The sequence below is a fragment of the Pleurodeles waltl genome, chromosome 10, assembly GCF_031143425.1.
Source record: "Pleurodeles waltl isolate 20211129_DDA chromosome 10, aPleWal1.hap1.20221129, whole genome shotgun sequence".
NCBI lineage: Eukaryota > Metazoa > Chordata > Amphibia > Caudata > Salamandridae > Pleurodeles > Pleurodeles waltl.
The window spans coordinates 625,334,702-625,356,648 of record NC_090449.1 but is presented as its reverse complement, the minus strand read 5'-3'; the positions used below and the strand labels follow the sequence as shown (position 1 = coordinate 625,356,648).

General features: G+C 44.4%; 1 protein-coding gene across 13 annotated transcripts in view; it reads left to right on the top strand.

Annotated features, from left to right (window-relative positions):
- The window catches only part of PRKAG2 (protein kinase AMP-activated non-catalytic subunit gamma 2), a 1,410,703-nt gene that overhangs the window by 1,356,083 nt on the left and 32,673 nt on the right, over positions 1-21,947 (top strand). For all 13 annotated transcript variants that reach the window (XM_069211100.1, XM_069211103.1, XM_069211101.1 and 10 more), the window contains one exon: positions 19,307-19,453. In XM_069211100.1, coding sequence (XP_069067201.1) covers positions 19,307-19,453 — 147 coding nt within the window. The remainder of the gene's footprint in view (positions 1-19,306; positions 19,454-21,947) is intronic.

Below are 21,947 nucleotides of genomic sequence, written 5' to 3'. Positions count from 1 at the left end.
TAAAAATTCATAAAAGTATGCTCTAGGTTTATAAACTGCTGTTGTGTTTCTTGTTGTGTTTCTTTCTTATTCCATTGCTTGGTGCTGTTAAATGCTTGCTTCACACATAGTTCCTTCCCCGAGCTTTACTGCTCGGAGCCACAGCTACTCGGGGTTGAGCTTAAGGTTAAGTAAAAAGAGCCTGACTGGACCCATGATGGTAGTTCTGAGTGTACTTCACGATAGGGCCCCACAGCCATTTCATATAGTACACCCAAATCCTCACAGCTGCACAATGGCAGTGTGAAATATTTTGCTTGTAAACAATAATTTATCCCAAAGCAAAATTAGAAACATTTGATTACGCTTAAAGTGAGAAAGAACGGTACAAAATCAATGCATGGTACGGAGGTGAATGGTGGAAAAATTATGGGGCTGATTCACAAATATATTTATGAGTAGGGAAGTAGTTTTACAAGAGTACTGTTTGATTAGCTCTTACATCTCCTTGTGAATCCATACGAAACTTTCATCTCATTATTAGAAGTTGAAAGGGGGCACAGTTCTTTCTTTTTGTATTAACCTTATACGAATATCCACTAAATAGTCCAATTCTATTTGGTTTTTTTTCAATGTTTTGGGACAAATTCACAAAGGCATGTAAGAGTACATGAAAGACTGCTACTGGAATACTGCTGTAGGTCCTCCAAAATACCTTTATGAAGCAGCTTCATTACACTATAGCAAAAGAAAGTGGTGTCAATTGTTTTTTTAAGTGTAACTGCATTTTTCAATAGCCAGTTTTTCTGTTCACATCTTTTTAACCAGTATATCTAAATACATAGAAAACTGAATGACTTCAGTTTGGTGTACGAACTGTTCATAGCCACCACATTAACTTGAATGCAGTAGATGTGAACAATTTGTCCACCCCTTTGATTGAAAAAATCTTTCTGATGCCCGCACCAGAAGGAACTCCTTTTCAAATAATAAAGTTGGAGCGCAAGTGGGAAGCTTTTCTCGCATCGCAAAATTATATATTTTTTCAATCACTGTGATACACAGCTCTCCAACTTCACAGTGGTTGAAACTGAAACCATTTGCTGCCTTTAGGTGCCATCTGGTTTCAATTTGATTGGTGTTCGGGAGGCGGGGGCATAATTCTGCCACAAGCAGCAATCTAAGCAGGAAATGTATGGGTGGAAAGGTGATAGTGTACCTTTCCAGCAGTACCTAGTGGATCCCTTCTTGGTGATCACTCTGACCATGAACCTCAAGTAGGGATTCAATCACTATACACCAGGGAGACGGGGGGGAGGCAACCTTCAGGCACAGGTGGGTGCTACAGTACCCGCCCACAAAGCAGAGGATAGTCTTTCTGCACCATTTGGATTGGGAAAATTAATTGGGGGGGGGGGTTGTCTCCAGTCACACTTTACCCTCCCCCCAACCCAAATAGGCAGGAATCTCAGTAAACAACAGGAATTAAAAAAAACGAAAAGCTGTGAAACCTTGCATCAGGCTATGCCACCACTCCAAACTGCCCCCCTTCTGCAGTCCTGGGCTAGGGGGCAGAAAGCCCACTAGTCTCATTGGAAAATAATCATTCAAAAAAAAAGAGGTGAGGGTGGACCACCTAGGCATCAGACCGTGCTGCATCATATAACAGGCCTAGATGGCTTTCAGCCCCCAGAGGGAAAAAATGGGATTTAATTAAACCTACCCTTAGCCCCCCTCCTCAGGAGGCAAATGGACACCAGGAAAAAATGTCCAGAAAAAAGGGCTAACACATCCCGGCATCAAACCATGCCTCCTCTTATTATGGCTTCAGCAGTTTGTGACAGTTTACCCCCACACTGTCACCACCAGAGGGGGAAAAAGCCCCATAGAAACCATTATTTTTAATAATAATAAGAGATGAAGATATAGCCAGGTCTGGGCCCACCCAGACATTCTGCTTTGCCCGACCCCCATATCAGGCCCTTTGGCCTTTCTGTTTAGGGTGAGTTTCCCACCAGTCTTTGTGTTGGGCCAAAAAGCCCTCTGGACATAAGGGATATTATTTAATCAAAAAAGGTAGTGACCCACCCAGATATTGGACCGTGCCCCATCCCATAACTGGCAAATTAGTCAAACAGTCATTCTGCTCCAGCCCTCTCGTCCCCACCCCTTCTGAATTTTTTGATACTCCCGTTCACTCCCGGAAGGGGGCAGAAAGCAGGGCAAAAAAAAAACACTACACACCGGGGGAAATGGTTTAAACAAAAAAGAAGGGGGTGGTGGCGACCCATATGGCATCAGGTTGTGTCTCCTTCTTACATTTCTGCACAGCCAGGGGTTCAGACCCCCTCCAGTCACCCACTCACACGACTGCCCCCAGCAAAAATCCTACTAGACCCCAGGAATTAAATTTACAGACAAAAAGTTGGGTGGTAGCCCACCCACACAACAAACCTTGACCCCCCATCCCATTACGGGCCTAAGAATATCACACCTGTTTCGGCCACAAATTGCAAGTAGGTAGAAACAACACCAAATACGAAAAATTTACCACCACTGCAACAAATGCAAAAAGCTTAGGTAAAGAAATATATATATTTTCATCGCTGCTTGTTCATGGAGTACAAAAGCTGTTGACGGCAACACAGATGACAAAAGAAGCATGAAAAGGGGCCAAGAAGTGTATGAAATGGGATACAAAGTTCACCTGAGAAACCCCCCTATGTGTAGGAGCACGCTTGAAGGAAATAGATAAAGTAAAGGGGTTTGGGGCATGAGACACAAAAGGGATCTTTAAACTGGGGGGATATTTTAGAGAAAGGAGACCTGATCCCCTTCAGCTCCCTAGAGCAAGATTACCATCTCCAATGATGCACCACTAGAGGGGAGATTGCTCCAGGGACAACTAGAAGCAAAAGCAGTCTCCTGGACGTACAAGATGATATACAACAACATGCCTGATTCATTACAGAAATTGAGATATAGATGGGAAAGTGAGGTAGGAAAATAAGATGACACAGACTAAGGTGGCAGCGTTGATGCATCCGAGGGAGGTGGCAATCAAAGCCAGGCTAAGACGGATCCAATTTAAGATCCTTCACAGGACATATTAGGACAGGGCTTGCCTGCGTATATATTCAGCAGGGCAGAGTCCTCCAGTTTTCTACGATATGGGACAGAAAAGGGTTGTTCTTGCATACGCTCTGGGAATGCACTACAACACAGTCATATTGGACTGATATACTAAAGGAGTTGAGAACGGTACTGGGGGTTAAACGTCCTGTCGGATCCCAGTTATGTCCTGTTACGTATACCCACAAAAGTGGATGCCCCTAAAGCAAAACTCATTTTCAGTAATCTATGCATAATAGTAGCAAAAAGGGACTTGGACAAGTATTTAGGAGCTCCAGAGCAACGTTGGGAATGGAAAACAGGGATGGATCTTTACATGGCCGCTGAAAAGGTCACCCATAAGGCCAGAGGGTGCCTGAAGAAGTTCCATAATTTATGGGGTCCCTGGATGAATCACTATGGCATAGTTATGGGGGAAAGTGTGGAAATGCCCCATTGGAGGCAGTCCCACTAAAATATGGTAGAAGAACACTTGATCGATCATAGCAAATAAATTGACAATGTATTGTATTATGGCAAAGTCTGGACAAATGTACGTCCACTTCAGTGTAATTGTGGTTGCTGGTGTGCTGTTGATTATCATGTACTGTTTGCAGAAAAATCAAATAAAAGTATTTTTTTTTTTAAAAGCACTGCTTGTTCCTGAAAGCTGGGAAGATGGCAATCGTAGCACACCAAAGCTTTTGTTGATTCCATTAAAACAAAAACATGCTGTCTCTCAGTTCACTTTTCCCCCCATTTTTCCATAATAATAAAATCAACATTGTGCTACATTTTTTTTATTTTCCCAGATCCCTCCAAGGAATCGCTAAACTCCAGATTTAACATGTAAGGGCCATGCAATGTGTAACTTGTGTAATAATAAATGACAATTACTCAAGTGTTTACAAAAAGTATCTGATAAAGACTTCTAGTTATAGATTCCTTACCATAGAATTTCCCCTAGCTGTCAGTCTGAATCTGGGGATTTTTCTCAAGCAGTACCCCTGTGTGCCGTTGTGTGGCGTTGATGGACTCTGCAGCTGTCATTGGCATTGAGTTTGCTAGATATGGTGTCACGGGTCGTATATAAACACCACCTCGGCGTACTGTCAGTTTTTTTTTTTTTGTGCCAGCCTACACGCAGATCTGAAAAGCTACCCCACAGTCCCTTTTCAACTGCTTTTTTTTTTTTAGTTTTGTCGAAGCTTTTTCGGCCTTCTGGTGCATCGAGTATGTTGTCACGGAAGACCGGCTTCAAGCCCTGAAACTCCTTTCAATGGATGATGTCTGTGACGGATCCGCACCACATGTGTTTTTGGTGTTTGGAGCACGTGCCGGGACATGAACCCGAAGGCATTGAGGAAGCGGTCCCTAAAGCTCATGGTGGCCGTAGCTCAGCTCTGCGTTGCTCCCAGTCTCGTTCGAGAGGAAGTTCATGAGACCGCTCGCTGAGCCCGCACTTTTCCTGACCCCATTCAAAATAGTCAGGACATTCTGGTAAGCATAATAAGAGCAAACGTACTTCAACTGCACCCCCATCGGTCAGTGGAGGCAACGCGGGAGCTGGAGCCACCCCTGCTCAACTTCTTGAGTTTTATGAGGCCATGCGCCTCATATTTGGGCAGTCCCATCCTGCAGGGAGCGCCTTGGGGCCCACGGGGTTGACAGAGGCCCCCTGGGGTTTCACGCCCACAGCTTCGGCCTCACCTCCAGAGGGCACCCAGGGATCCGATTCCAGATCACACTGGGGTCAGTCGTGCCACTGTGAACTTCCCCAATGCTGGTGCAGCCATCAACACTCCCAACGCAGCCTGGATACATGGATGGTGTTGATTCCCATACTGATAGCCGATTACAACACAAAGCCAGGCCAGCATTTCTCGATGCCGATTCTGCCTTTGACAAGGACCTTGCTCCCCAGTTTGGACCCTGACCCTTATTCCTAGGGTATGGTGAGAGTATGAAGGGGTTGCTGAACCCTTTAGAATACCAGCTTGATGATCCAATGGACTGGGCTCAGGACTTGGGGGAAGCCAGTGGTCTAGATACCACCCCTGACCTTGGCATGCTTTCTTCCCCCTACTGTGACTACAGAGGACGGGGTGTCTTACTCATTGGTGGTGAGGAGAGTGGCTGAGGTCCTAGGCCTCACGCTGCCTTCTGTGGCTGTCAGGACCAACCTCCTGACTAAGGTGCATCAGCCTGGGGCGGCTTCTTCAGAACCCTTATTGCCCTTCAGTGGGGCCCTCTCTGATGTCCTGCTGGGGACTTGGTCCAAACCTAGCACAGGGGCTCCTGTAAATAGGACAATTGCCTGCCACCATAGGCTTGTGCCTAATGATCCAAAATTCCTAACCTAGCACCCCACCCCTGAGAGCTTGGCCATCCAAGCCTCTACATCCTCTGGTGCACTCCCTGCCCCACCTTTGGATAGGGAATAAAAAAGACTGGACCAGTTTGGAAAGAAAATGTTTTCTTCCACCAGTCTGGCATTGCGGTCCGTGAACACTGCATGCATTTTGGGCCGTTACTCCCATACCTTATGAGACACGATTGCGCAGGTGCTGCCACAGGTCCTAGAGTAGTCCAGGACACCCCTCGGTGTTCACCAAAGTGATGGTGGTCATCGCAGCTCTTCTGTGCAGGTTAGGGGTTTTAGTCTTCCCCTACCTCGACGACTAGCTGTTGAAGGCGGGCTCACCCCCGACTGTCGTCTCCTCCTGCAGACTACTGCGAACCTTCTGCATTCACTGTGATTCAATATAAAAGTGCAGAAGTCACACTTGTCTCCTTCTCAAACTCCCTCTTTCATCTGAGCTGTTCTGGACATAGTGCAGTTTCGGGCCCAACCTCCCAAGCCATTTGTGATATGACATTTTATGGCATGCCTGGCCAATTGTATCACATTTTCTTTGGAAGATTTTCTGTCATTTACTTGAATCTTCCAAATATATATTTATTGTACTTTAGCCTGGGAATTGATGCGGGACTTATTTGGTCACGTGACCACAATTGGATCTTATTCTTCTATTTTTCTGTTTATGAATTTTGTTAAGTGCCCTGCTTTTCAAATAGCTTAATAATATACCATTCTAATGCATAGAATTGTAGCAGTGAAACAGAACATTATGCTATAAGCATTGAGTCTTTCTTTAGTTTATAACTGACTTGACAGGCTCAGGAAGCAGTCTTTTCTTAATTTTTATGTTTCATTATGACCGGAGTAACATTTTTTAAGGGGATAGTGCATAGTTTTTATTTGTGTCTGTGAGGAAGATCTCCTTTGAGATTGAAATGCGTTGCCAATAAAACTTTGCTTTGTAATACAGCCTTTGAGTGCAAGCTTTGTGTTAATGATCCATTTGACACTTCTTGGGACTTTCATAGGGAGTCCAGCACCCGCGACTCGCTCCGATCCTGCTGGTGGAAGTAGCTGGGTTATGCCGGACTTGGACATACACATATATATCTGTTTGATGGCATGTGTAGCTGCAGATACACATGCTTTGCATAAGTCCGCCATCTAGTGTTGGGCTCGGAGTGTTACAAGTTATTTTTCTTTGAAGAAGTTTTTTCGAGTCACAAGATCGAGTGACTCCTCCTCTCAGTGATAGTGCCCATGGGCATCGAGTCTTTTGTTAGATTGGTTTCTTTCTGCCGTCGGGATACACTCGATCAGATTGTATTGTCAGGATTGATTAAACGCCGTTTCGGGCGACCGCACCCTTCTCGGGCCTACTGCGTCACAGGCTCATGGATCGGATTCCGTTTCGATTCTGCCCTCGGTGCCACATTAAGTTCCCCTACACCGACCAATACTCGGTGTGCATCCTCTGTCTCTCTCCTGATCACAAGGAAGAAACCTGTGAGGCCTGCCGATCCTTCCGCTCCAAGAAGGCTCTGCGGGATCTGAGAGCGCGTCAGCTGGAGATGGCATTGAAGTCAACCAAACAAATGCCTGACATTTTTGATGAGGAACAAGTGCAGACTGCAGTTTCCATCGAAGACTCTGATTATGACCGTGACTTTGATGAAGACAGCCAAGTGATTCCTGCGGCGCAGTATGCGAGTACGCCAGCCCCTTCCCATCAACAAAAACATTCCAAAAAAGTAATCACAATTGGTCTTGGGTCCACCACTGCTTGCTGGCCATGGTTGTACCCGAAAGTTACATCTCTACGTCTGACCTTCAGCTTTGGCTTTGAAGAAGACCAAAATGCATTCCACCGAACAGACTGCCACACCTGCTTCGGGATTGAGTCGGAAAGTGGAGACTTCCACTTCTGATCCGAAGCATTCGTCTACCACCTCGGAGCCAAAGCACCCAAGCTCTTCTTTGGAGCCGAAAAAACTTCCATCTGCTTCGAAGTCGACATTTTCAGCCGGATTAAAGCAGTCGGTCACCAAGCTTTTGGAGCTCAAAACTGTGGGAAAGAAATATGCTCCATCTGTAGAAGAATCAACAGACATTAGGCCCATACTTGAAGTGATGGACCATAAACAACGAAGGATCCAAATCCATAGGGATACTGGAAAAATTATTGCCTCTCCTCCTTCTATAACCAAAAGGAAACTATCTTTCCAATGAGTTTGGAAGCTGGGCCTTCACCTGCCAAAATCTTCAAACAGAAGGAGAAACCAAATGCAGTATATCAGCCTTCACCACCACATTCTCCTTTGTTTCCCACTTCTCCACGACCTGATACTCCACCACCTTCAGCTACACAGTTTTCTATGCAGTCTTCTGCCTACTCACATGGGGATTACAGGGGTGACAATACTTACAGTGTAGAGCCATGGAAATTGTATGACCCTGACCCTGTCCCATCTAATGACCCTGATCTATATCCCACTAGGCCATCTCCACCTGAAGATACCACGGCCTATAATCGGGTTATTGCTAGAGCAGCCACATACCACAATGTGCAGCTGCACTCAGATCCTACACAGAATTGTTTTTTATTTAACACGCTATACTCTACACACAAAGAGTCCCAATGACTACCAATGCTTCCAGGCATTCTAAAACATGCTGATGACATTTTTAAAGAGCCAGTAAAGGCTAGGGTACTGACACCAAGAGTGGATAAAAACTATAAAGCTGCACCATCAGATCCACTCTTCATCAGTTAACAATTACCAACTGATTCTATTGTTGTGAGAGCAGAAAGAAAGAGGGCAAATAATCAGTCCACCGGGGATGCTGCTCCCCCCGATAAGGAAAACAGGACATTTGATGCAGCAGACAAAAGAGTGGCAACTCACGCTGCAAATCAATGGAGTATTGCCAACTCCCATGCTCTTTTAGCCAGGTACGATTGGGCCCATTGGGACGTGATGCAGGTGTTTCTGGAATATCTCCCACCGGAACATCAAAAAAGGGCACAGCAAGTAAAGCAGTTCTTAATATGCCATTTAACAAACAGCAGTTATTTGGACCAGAGGTGGATACCACTATCGAAAAATTAAAAAAGGACTCTGACACAGCTAAGGCCATGGGTGCGCTTTACACAACACCTGTTCGGGACACTTTTCGCAGGCCCCACTTCAGAGGGGGTTTTAAACCCCAAACATCAGAGGCCTCTACATCCCAACAAAAGCAGGGACAGCAATATAATTCTGGAGGATCTTTCAAGGGACCCTAAAGAGGACACAACTTTAGAGCTAAGGGGGAAATCTACTGCCACAAGAGGTGCCTCCACTTCATCAAAGCAGTGACTTTCTCAGTATCCCAAAACAACAAGTGATGGACGGAATGCTGAACATTGTCGAACATTCACCCCCAGTCACAGATCTGGGTTTAATCCATCGTCTTTTTGCTGCCCATGCCATTCCAGTTTGGACCCAGCCATATGCAAATCAGTCTTGACCCTGTTCCCGATGGGAACAGTCCAGCCCGAACTGCTAGGCCAGGTCTTCCCTGGACTGGAAACAAGCATCCTGGGACCGGTTTCGGGGTTTCACCCCTCATCAGCCAGGCTAGCTTGAATCCAGTGGCATGGGAAGCGCGGGACCCACGTCTGGGCATACCCTTCCCACTTAGGGCGAAAAATGCAAAAACAACAAGTGATGGACGGAATGCTGAACATTGTCGAACATTCACCCCCAGTCACAGATCTGGGTTTAATCCATCGTTTTTTTGCTGCCCATGCCATTCCAGTTCGGACCCAGCCATATGCAAATCAGTCTTGACCCTGTTCCCGATGGGAACAGTCCAGCCCGAACTGCTAGGCCAGGTTTTCCCTGGACTGGAAACAAGCATCCTGGGACCGGTTTCGGGGTTTCACCCCTCATCAGCCAGGCTAGCTTGAATCCAGTGGCATGGGAAGCATGGGACCCACGTCTGGGCATACCCTTCCCACTTAGGGCGAAAAATGCAAAAACAATAAGTGATGGACGGAATGCTGAACATTGTCGAACATTGGGTCCCGTGCTTCCCATGCCACTGGATTCAAGCTAGCCTGGCTGATGAGGGGTGAAACCCTGAAACCGGTCCCAGGATGCTTGTTTCCGGTCCAGTGAGGACCTGGCTTGGCAGTTCGGTCTGGACTGTTCCCATGAGGAACAGGGTCAAGACTGATTTGCATATGGCTGGGTCCAAACTGGGGTGGCATGGTGAGCAAAAGAACAATGGGTTAAACCCAGATCTATGACTGGGGGTGAGTGTTTGACAATGTTCAGCATTCCGTCCATCACTTGTTGTTTTTGCTTTCTCAGTATCCCCACACAGCACGCATCTCCTGTGGGAGGAAGACTGCAACATTTCTACCATCAATGGCACAACATTACATCAGATCAATGGGTACTGTCAATTATCCACAATGGTTATTGCTTAGAACTCATCTCCACTCCACCAAATATTCCCCCCTCGATCACCCAGGGTTTCTCTAGAACACCTTGTTCTCTTAAAACAAGAGGTACAATCACTTGTACTCAACGGTGCAATAGAGATAGTACCTATGACTCAACAAGGAACAGAATTATATTCTCTATACTTCCTCATACCAAAAGAGGATGGCACTCTCAGACCAATCCTCGATCTCAGACCCCTCAATCAATACATTCTCTCAGAGCACTTCCACATGGTCACGCTTCAGGATGTCATTCCTTTACTACAAAAACAAGCCTACATGAAAGCATTAGATCTAAAAGATGCTTACTTCCATATTCCCATAAATCCAGCATACCGCAGATACTTAAGGTTTGTGATAGCAGGCAGGCACTACCAATTCAAAGTGCTACCCTTTGGAGTAACAACAGCACTAGGAGTATTTACCAAATGTCTAGCAGTGGTTGCAGCATACCTCAAAAGACAGTATATACATGTCTTTCCCTATAAAAGCCAGCACCATTCAAACCTGTCAAAAACACACACAATACACAACCGATACCCTACACAGTCTAGGGTTCACAATCAATTACCAGAAGTCTCACCTTCAGCCAGCGTAAAGGCAACCGTTTCTGGGAGCAATTCTGAACACTCATTCAGCATTTTACCAAACCCACAAAGGATTCAAGCATTCCACAGTCTCATATCTCAGCTACAATGCAATCAAACGTACACAGTAAGGTTTATTATGAAACTGTTGGGAATGATGGCATTGTGCATATCAGTAGTGCCCAATGCACGTCTAAACTTTAGACCCCTACAACCGTGTCTTTCACAACAATGGTCTTAGACACAATTCAAACTTCATGATCTAGTGTTGTTGGACCGCCAGACTTGCAACTCTCTGCAATGGCGGAATAACGCCAACTTATCAAAAGGGCGGCCATTTCAGGACCCTGTGCCAAAGACCATAATCACCACAGATGCATCAATGACAGATTGGGGAGCCCATCTCAACAATCTAAATACACAGGGAGAATGGGACTCAATCCAGCAGACTTATCACATAAACCACTTGGAATTGCTGGCAGTGTTCTTAGCACTCCAAGCATTCCAGCCACACATCACACCCAACACAGTATTAATAAGGACAGACAACATGACAACAATGTATTATCTGCAAAAACACTGGGGACACTCATCCCGATTGTCCCTTTTAGCACAGGCAATTTGGAAGTGGGCAATTCACAATCGCATTCACCTATTAGCAGAGTATATCCCAGGGATACACAACCAACAAGCAGACCTTTTAAGCAGGACGCAGCAACAAATACATGAATGGGAGATTCACCCACAAGTAATTCAACAGTACTTTCACATGTGGGGAATACCATACGTAGACCTTTTTGCAACAAGCAAAAACTCAAAATGCCCAAACTCCGCACCCAGGTACCCACACCCTCAATCCAAGGACACTGCTCTATGGAAACAATTGGCAATTGGTCAGGGATATTTGCTCACGCTTTTCCCCCTCTTCTACTAATTCTGTTTCTGGTCAACAAAATCCATCACACTTCCCTCACTATGATACTCATAGCTCCCACGTGGGCACGTCAGTACTGGTACACAACACTGTTGGGTCCATCTGTAGTACCACATCACAAGCTCCCAAACAGACCAGACCCATTGACTTAAAACAAAGGTCAAATCAGGCATCCCAATCCCAGTATGCTCAACTTGGTGATTTGGCACCTGAGGTCATAGAGTTTGGATATCTTCAGCTTCCATCAGAATGTATGGACATTCTAAAGGAAGCATGTAAACCTACGAGGCAGTGCTATGCAACTAAATGGAAACATTTTGTATATTACTGTCAACCCAAAAACATTGATACACTTGAAGCATCAGTACAAGATATTGGGTGTTATTTGCTTTATTTACAATAAGCACATCTTGCATATTCATCTATTAAGTCATTTAACAGCAATATCAGGCTACCTCCAAAACAGACAGCATACTTTTCTGTTTAGAATACCTGTCATAAAAGCTTTTATGAAGGGCCTTCAAAGGGATTCCACCTAGAGCTCTACCAGCTCCTGCCTGGAATCTTAACATTGTGCTCACAAGGCTTATGGGTACACCATTTGAACCCATGCTTCCTTGCGCTCTTCAATTTCTCTCATGGAAAGTTGCTTTCCTGGTAGCAATTACTTCCTTAAGGAGAGTTGGTAAAATTCAATCATTCACTTTAGAAGAACCTTTCTTCCAAAACTACAAACACAAAATAGTACTTAGGACAAATCCAAAAGTTCTTCCCAAAGTGGTATCACCATTTCACATCAGTCTATCAGTGGAGTTGTCAGTCTTCTTTCCACAGCCAGATTCAGTTGCTGAAAGAGCTGTCCACACTCTTGGTCTCAAAAGAGCTCTCATGTATTATATAGACGGAACAAAATATTTTAGAAAATAGAAACAACTTTTTGTGACTTTTCAACAGCCTCGTAAGGGTAATCCTATTTCAAAACAAGGATTGGCCAGATGGATAGTAAAGTGTATTCAAACTTGCTATCTTAAAGCTAAAAGGCAAATATTAGTAACTCCTAAAACACATTCCACTAGAAAGAAAGGAGCTTCAATGGCATTCTTAGAAAATATACCAATGGTAGACATATGCAAAGCAGACACACGGTTCACACCAGACACATTTATTAAACACTACTGTGTGGATCTGCTATCTCGCCAACAAGCAAATGTTGGTCAAGCAGTGCTTAAAACACTATTTCAAACTACTCCCAACTCTTACAGGCTAGTCACCGCTTATTTTAGGAGGGGACTGCTTTTTAGTCTATGCAAAGCATGTGTATCTGCAGCTACATATGCCATTGAAGGGAAAATGTCACTTGTTTGTGGCATGTAGTGCTGCAGATTCACATGCGCCCTCCTACCCGGAAGCCTGTAGTCGTCGTAGTATTTTCTTTATGTAAATATGTGTTCGATGGCATGTGTAGCTGCAGATACACATGCTGTGCACATCCCGCCATCTGGTGTTGGGCTCGGAGTGTTACAAGTTGTTTTTCTTCGAAGAAGTCTTTTCGAGTCACAAGACCGAGGGACTCCTCCTATTTCGACTCCATTGCGCATGGGCGTCGACTCCATCTTAGATTGTTTTTTTTCCGACATCGGGTTCGGACGTGTTCCTTTTCGCTCCGTGTTTCGGGTCGGAAAGTTAGTCAGAATCTCGGAAAAATCATCGGTATTGTTTGCGTTCGGTATCGGGTTAGTTACAACAGATCGACACCGAATTAAGAAGAGCTCCGGTGGCCCTTTGGGGTTTTTTCGATCCCCGTCGGGGCCTGGTCGGCCCGGCCACGTGTCTCTTCAAGGCTGATGGAACGGACCCCATTCCGCTTCTGTCCAAAATGCCATAACAAGTATCCATATACAGATCAACACCTGGTCTGTAACTTGTGTTTGTCACCAGAACACAAGGAGGATACTTGTGAGACCTGTCGAGCGCTTCGGTCCAGGAAGACACTCAGGGACCGAAGAGCAAGAAGACTGCAAATGGCGTAGGCGCTGACAGGACAAGGGCGTTTCGAGGAGGAGGAAGAAACATTCTCCAGCCAGGATTCGGACTCGGAGGAGATCGATCCTGAAGAAACGCCGAAAACCGTGAGTAAGACATTGAAACAAAGAACTCACGAGAAGACCGCTAAAGCCCAGGAGACGCCACCGCCAACAGGCCATGGCTTAACCCGAAAAATAGGTGACCGTCCATCGGCACCGAAAAAGGGCGAGCTGTTGTCGAAGTCATCTGACTCCGGTCGAGATACCGGCACACAGCAATCTCGGGCCAGAGAGAGTGGCTCCGAGAAGATTCGGCATCGAGACAGCGGCACCGAAATGGGTCGGCACCGAGAGGGCACGACGCCGAAAGTAAAGAAGGTTTCGGCCGAGCCGAAAAAAGCAGCCGAAAAGGTTTCGGTACCGAAACATCCGGCCTCGGAACCGAAAATAAGTTCCTATTCAGAGGAACAAGGACTGTCCTCACAAATGAAGACACACAGATTTGAACAAGAATTAGAGACAATAGAGCCAGATCACACACAAATGCGGCTCTTTATTCAAAAAGTTACGGGGAAGATCAGCACTCTTCCTCCAATCAAAATGAAACGTAAACTTGCCTTCCAAGACAAGGACAAACAGCCACACGGAAAGGTGGCTAGACAAGTAACACCACCACCATCCCCACATCACTCTCCGCAACCATCACCTGTAGCCACTCCACCAATGATGCAATCCCCAACTCATACGGGAATAAGTCAAGATGACCCTGACGCATGGAACCTTTATGACGCACCAGTGTCAGATAATAGCCCTGAATGCTATCCAGCAAGACCATCGCCACCAGAGGATAGTACAGGCTACGCTCAAGTGGTATCGAGAGCTGCAGCATTTCACAATGTCAGCCTTCATTCAGAACCCATTGAAGACAACTTTCTTTTTAATACACTGTCGTCTACTCACAGTCAATATCAGAGTCTTCCAATGTTACCCGGAATGCTCAAACACTCCAAACAAGTGTTCGAGGAGCCTGTCAAAGGGAGAGCCATTAATCCAAGAGTAGATAAAAAATATAAACCGCCACCAACAGACCCAGTGTACATCACACAACAGCTAACAGCAGACTCTGTTGTAGTGGGAGCAGCGCGCAAAAGAGCCAACTCACATACTTCAGGAGATGCACCACCTCCAGATAAAGAAAGTAGAAAATTCGATGCTGCAAGCAAAAGGGTGGCGGCACAGGCAGCAAACCAGTGGCGCATTGCTAATTCGCAAGCTTTGTTAGCCAGATATGATAGAGCCCATTGGGATGAGATGCAACACTTTATTGAACATCCACCAAAAGAGTTCCAAAAAAGAGCGCAGCAAGTGGTAGAAGAGGGACAGAGTATCTCTAATAATCAGATACGGTCAGCAATGGATGCTGCAGACACAGCTGCTAGAACTGTTAACACAGCAGTAACAATAAGGAGACATGCATGGCTGCGTACATCAGGATTTAAACCAGAGATACAGCAAGCTGTGCTCAATATGCCATTCAACGGACAGCAGTTGTTTGGGCCGGAAGTGGACACTGCGATAGAAAAACTTAAAAAAGACACTGAGACGGCCAAAGCCATGGGTGCACTCTACTCCCCGCAGAGCAGAGGCACATTTCGAAAGACACAATTTCGAGGGGGGTTTCGAGGGCAGACCACGGAAGCCACAACCTCACAAACAAAGCCCACTTACCAGAGCCAGTATCAGCGGGGAGGTTTTCGGGGACAATATAGAGGAGGACAATTTCAAAAAAATAGAGGAAAGTTCCAAAGTCCCAAAACTCCTCCAAACAAACAGTGACTTCAAGGTCACAAATCCCCAACACATAACACCTGTAGGGGGGAGACTAACCAAGTTTTACACACATTGGGAGGAAATAACAACAGACACTTGGGTCTTAGCAATTATCCAGCATGGTTATTGCATAGATTTTCTCAAATTCCCTCCAAACGTCCCACCGAAAACACACAGTATGTCAAAACAACATATAGATCTTCTAGGACTAGAAGTTCAAGCATTGCTACAGAAAGAAGCAATAGAATTAGTACCAAAACAACAATTAAACACAGGAGTTTACTCACTGTACTTTCTGATACCCAAAAAAGACAAGAGTCTCAGACCTATACTAGATCTCAGAACATTAAATACCTGCATCAAATCAGACCACTTTCACATGGTTACTTTACAAGACGTAATCCCACTGCTCAAACAACAAGACTACATGACAACACTAGACTTAAAGGATGCATATTTCCATATACCAATACATCCTTCACACAGAAAGTACCTAAGGTTTGTATTCCAAGGGATACATTACCAATTCAAAGTGTTGCCATTCGGAATAACAACTGCGCCAAGAGTTTTTACAAAATGCCTGGCAGTAGTAGCTGCACATATCAGAAGGCAGCAAATACATGTGTTCCTGTACCTGGACGATTGGTTAATCAAAACCAACACGCTAAGACAGTGTTCACAACACACAAAATATGTCATAGAAATCCTACACAAACTAGGTTTCTCAATCAACTACGCAAAGTCACACCTTCTGCCGTGTCAAACACAGCAATACTTAGGAGCGACAATCAACACAACAAAAGGAATTGCCACTCCAAGTCCACAAAGAGTTCAAACATTTCACAATGTAATAAAAGCCATGTATCCAAAACAAAAGATACAAGTCAAAATGGTAATGAAACTACTAGGCATGATGTCTTCATGCATTGCCATTGTCCCAAATGCAAGGTTGCACATGCGACCCTTACAACAGTGCCTAGCATCACAGTGGTCACAAGCACAGGGTCAGCTTCTAGATCTGGTGTTGATAGACCGCCAAACATACATCTCGCTTCAATGGTGGAACAGTATAAATTTAAACCAAGGGCAGCCTTTCCAAGACCCAGTGCCACAATACGTGATAACGACAGATGCTTCCATGACAGGGTGGGGAGCACACCTCAATCAACACAGCATCCAAGGACAATGGGACATACAGCAAAGACAGTTTCACATAAATCACTTAGAACTGTTAGCGGTATTTCTAGCGCTGAAAGCATTTCAACCCATAATAAGCCACAAATACATTCTTGTCAAAACAGACAACATGACAACAATGTATTACCTAAACAAACAGGGAGGGACACACTCGACACAGTTGTGTCTCCTGACACAAAAAATATGGCATTGGGCGATTCACAACCACATTCGCCTAATAGCACAATTTATTCCAGGAATTCAGAATCAGTTAGCAGACAATCTCTCTCGGGATCACCAACAGATCCACGAATGGGAGACTCACCCCCAAATACTGAACACTTACTTCCAAATTTGGGGAACACCACAAATAGATCTATTTGCAACAAAGGAAAACTCAAAATGCCAAAACTTCGCATCCAGGTACCCACAACATCAGTCTCGGGGCAATGCGCTATGGATGAACTGGTCAGGGATATTTGCGTACGCTTTTCCCCCTCTCCCACTCCTTCCATATCTAGTAAACAAGTTGAGTCAAAACAAACTCAAACTCATACTAATAGCACCAACATGGATGGGCAAGACAACCTTGGTACACAACACTACTAGACCTTTCAGTAGTACCTAATGTCAAACTACCAAACAGACCAGATCTGTTAACACAACACAAACAACAGATCAGACATCCAAATCCAGCATCGCTGAATCTAGCAATTTCGCTCCTGAAATCCTAGAGTTCGGACACTTAGACCTCACACAAGAATGTATGGAGGTCATAAGACAAGCTAGGAAGCCTACCACTAGACACTGCTATGCAAATAAGTGGAAAAGATTTGCTTATTACTGCCATAATAATCAAATTCTACCCTTATACGCATCTGCAAAAGATATAGTAGGATACTTACTACATTTGCAAAAGTCAGTACTAGCTTTCTCTTCCATCAAGATACATCTTACTGCAATTTCAGCTTACCTGCAAATTACGCACTCAACTTCATTATTTAGGATACCAGTCATAAAAGCATTTATGGAAGGCCTAAAGAGAATTATACCACCAAGAACACCACCAGTTCCTTCATGGAACCTCAACATTGTCTTAACACGACTCATGGGTCCGCCTTTCGAACCCATGCACTCTTGTGAAATACAATACTTAACGTGGAAAGTTGCATTTTTGATTGCCATCACATCTCTAAGAAGGGTGAGTGAAATTCAAGCATTTACCATACAAGAACCATTTATTCAAATACACAAGAATAAAGTAGTTCTACGGACAAATCCAAAAATTTTACTAAAAGTTATCTCACCGTTCCACTTGAATCAAACGGCAAAATTACCAGTGTTCTTCCCACAGCCAGATTCTGTAGCTGAAAGAGCACTACATACATTAGACATCAAAAGAGCGCTAATGTACTACATTGACAGAACAAAACTAATTAGAAAAACAAAACAACTATTTATTGCCTTTCAAAAGCCTCATACAGGAAATCCAATTTCAAAACAAGGCATTGCTAGATGGATAGTTAAGAGTATTCAAACCTGCTATCTTAAAGCAAAGAGAGAGCTGCCTATTACACCAAAGGCACACTCAACCAGAAAGAAAGGTGCTACCATGGCCTTTCTAGGAAATATTCCAATGAACGAAATATGTAAGGCAGCAACATGGTCTACGCCTCATACATTTACCAAACACTACTGTGTAGATGTGTTGACTTCACAACAAGCCACAGTAGGTCAAGCTGTACTACGAACATTGTTTCAAACAACTTCAACTCCTACAGGCTGAACCACCGCTTTTAGGGAGATAACTGCTTACTAGTCTATTCACAGCATGTGTATCTGCAGCTACACATGGCATCGAACGGAAAATGTCACTTACCCAGTGTACATCTGTTCGTGGCATTAGTCGCTGCAGATTCACATGCGCCCACCCGCCTCCCCGGGAGCCTGTAGCCGTTTAGAAGTTGATCTTGAACATTTGTAAATTTGTAAATATATTACCTTAAACTTCATTATGTACATACATATTCACTCCATTGCATAGGCACTATTTCTAGCATACACAACTCCTACCTCACCCTCTGCGGGGAAAACAATCTAAGATGGAGTCGACGCCCATGCGCAATGGAGTCTAAATGGGAGGAGTCCCTCGGTCTCGTGACTCGAAAAGACTTCTTCGAAGAAAAACAACTTGTAACATTCCGAGCCCAACACCAGATGGCGGGATGTGCACAGCATGTGAATCTGCAGCGACTAATGCCACGAACAGATGTACACTGGGTAAGTGACATTTTCCATATACATTTCATGAACATCTTCTTTTCTTACTATATATGTACATATACATTTTTTTCACTCCTTACTTTACCCTCCTGCGGGAAAACAATCTAACAAAGGACTCGATGCCCATGCGCACTATCGCCAAGAGGAGCAGTCACTCGATCTCATGACTCGAAAAAGCTTCTTCAAAGAAAAACAACTTGTAACACTCCGAGCCCAACACTAGATGGCAGACTTATGCAAAGCATGTGAATCTGCAGCACTACATGCCAGGAACAGATGTACACTGGGGGGGTGATATTACCATTCCTGAAATTATAAAGGCAGCAATGCTTATGGCCAAAGGTTTCTTTATATATCTATGTTACCACAGACTCCTTATTAAGGTCATTGATTTTTCGTACATTGTAGAGCATGTATAGTTATACAACAGCACTGACAAAACCATTTATTAGGCAACCAAATTATTTACTTGCTTACCGTCAATAAAGCGGACTTTCTCTGATGTATCTGCCCATTGTTATTTTTCAGAATCTTGCTGCTGAGAAAACCTATAATAACCTGGACATCACGGTTACCCAGGCCCTCCAACACCGTTCACAGTATTTTGAAGGCGTTCTAAAATGTAGTAAGCCGGAAACACTGGAGACCATTGTGGATAGAATAGTAAAAGCTGAGGTAAGATATCTTGATTGTAAGACTTTTATTGTTGCCAGTCTTTCAGATATAAAAATGAGTGGAAGACTTTTATGAAACACAAGTTCTCCAGTATTGAATCTTTCATAGATTCACATGCTTGAATCATTCCCCGTCGTCGAAGTGGGAGTCTCCGTATCTTAATAAGTAGTGTACATTATAATAATAGGCTTTAAAAGGAGAGCATAGCTCAGTTTAACAGCGTATCTATGTCCTTTCTTAAAAAAGGACCAAAGCTATACATTGACCCATCAGGCGACAGCACCCTCTAGAACCCTCACTACAGACGCTCCAGTTCCTCAGATTTTTACACACAAAGATGAGTTAGTACTGAAGGCCTCATAATAAAAGGTGAGCCTCTATGTTGAGGAGGGTGGGTTGCATGTGAATTTCCTGTTGTTCCTGGTGGCGAAGAGGTCTATTTTTGGTGTGCCCCATCAGATGAATAAGCTCTGCAATGTTTGCTGGTCTAATTCCCATTCGTGGCAGGTTGAAGTCAATCTGCTCATAGTGTCTGCCAGCCCAATGTTCTGCTCTCAGAGATATTTTGTTCTGTGTCCCCCAGTTCCAGATTTCCTGTGCTTGATGCAACAAGGCTTCTGATCTTGTTCCCCCCTGCTTGTTTAGGTAGTGCATGCATGTGGTGCTGTCCATTCTGATGAGCGTGGATGATTTTTCGATTCTGGGAAGGAACGAACGGAGCGCAAGAGCTATGGCTTTGAGTTTGAGATAGTTGATGTGCATTTTCTTGTCAGGATTGGTCCATTTCCCACTGATGGAAAGATCCTGTAGGTGCGGGCCCCAGCCCTGTAATGACGCATCTGTCGTTATTACGTAATCTGTCACTGGGGACAGAAAGGTTTGTCCCTTTGCCAAATTCTCTTTCTGTGCCCACCCCTGCATGGAGGATCTCATTACGTGGGTTATTTGCATGGTGTTGTCGATGGAGCCCTGAGATTGTTTCCACTGCTTGTCTAGCTCCTCTTGCAGTGGCCTGCAGACTTCATTATGTCTACACTGGCTTTTTTTCTTTCAGCCGAAGACCTCCTTCAACTTATTAGGACACCTACCCCTGCAAAAGGCTTAATCCTCAAACCCGTCACTGGAAAACCTTGTAATGGTCTGATTTATTGATTCCCCTTGTTATCACTCCTTTGCACTGCTACTCAGGCTTAAATCAAAAGGATGTGCAACAGTGCATATTTAGTGGTTTCTAGATAGTGACAACGAAGGCGAATGGATCTTCAGCTTCATTCAGCCATCTGTAAAATCTATCCTTTCCATTATGGATCCATCTGCTTCACAGCCCTCGTTCTTCTCTCCTCGCTTCTTTTAATTCTCACACTTTATGCCTCTTTCCTACCAGTATCTCTACCCCTCCCCATCCCCCTTACACTTACCTAGGAAGTTTCAGCAATGCTGTTTTTCTTTTTGGCCAAATTTAAGTACTACATTTCGGTATGGAAACCGAGCCCGGCACGCTTATGATGAGACTCCCATTATTCATTAAGCTACCTTACTAGGATAGAAGATTGTTCTAACAAATCAACGTGGAAAGAGGGACTGGGGCTTGTTACATTACTCAAATCCTTAATTTCTGCTTTAGCCTTTTCTGCTTTCTTGCCCAGCTGTGAATATCTTCTAGAAAGATGGAACCTCTACTCACAATCTTTCCTTCTCTCCTATCAACTACATTTATCAAACTGCTTTTGATGAAACCTCCTATGACTTCATTTTGCCCATTATCATTAACCACCTTCTGTCATCATCCTTGGATTAACCTTCCTAACTGCTTTGCCCCAAGAGCCATCATCCCTTTTCTGGAACCATCGCCCATCAGCTGGTCTGTGGAAACACTCAGACATACCTTGTGTTGAGTAAAAGGTTCCTGGTGTGGAGTCCATGTAAGAGCCAGCTCCTCTTTTAAACTGTACTGGCAGACACAGTAAGCTTGCCTTAAGACTAGTGCTCTGTGATTCTTTTGTATTGGTCACTAGCAGAGTTATATACTCTTCTAGGAGTAGGGGCATTTAGCAAAGTCATCTATCATTTCCATGCCCATGGGGAGGCCCTACTGATTGCTGGTGGCAATGAATTCTAGTGCTGGCGAACAGGTCCTTTGTTTCCTCATTCACTGGTCAGTCTTTGTAGTGGGTAGAAATTGTATAGTGGGTAGAAATTGTACTGCCTTGATCGCACTAACTACATGTTGCATGTGAGTGTAGAAATGCATGCAAGATTAGATACCCAAGCCAGAGTAACCCCTGTATGCAAGAAGCCCATGAAGCTGTGGATGCTTTATAAGGTTATTGATAGCAAGAGATACCGGACAACTCTGTGCTGTTCTGTTAAATCCTCCCTTCCTCTGGAATTCTTTTCAAAGGCAAGTGTCTTCTTGGCTTTCATTATACATTCTCAGAAAGAACCTTTTGAGTTCTGGCTAAAACTATGATGTATTTAAAGTAGGTTGAGCTGT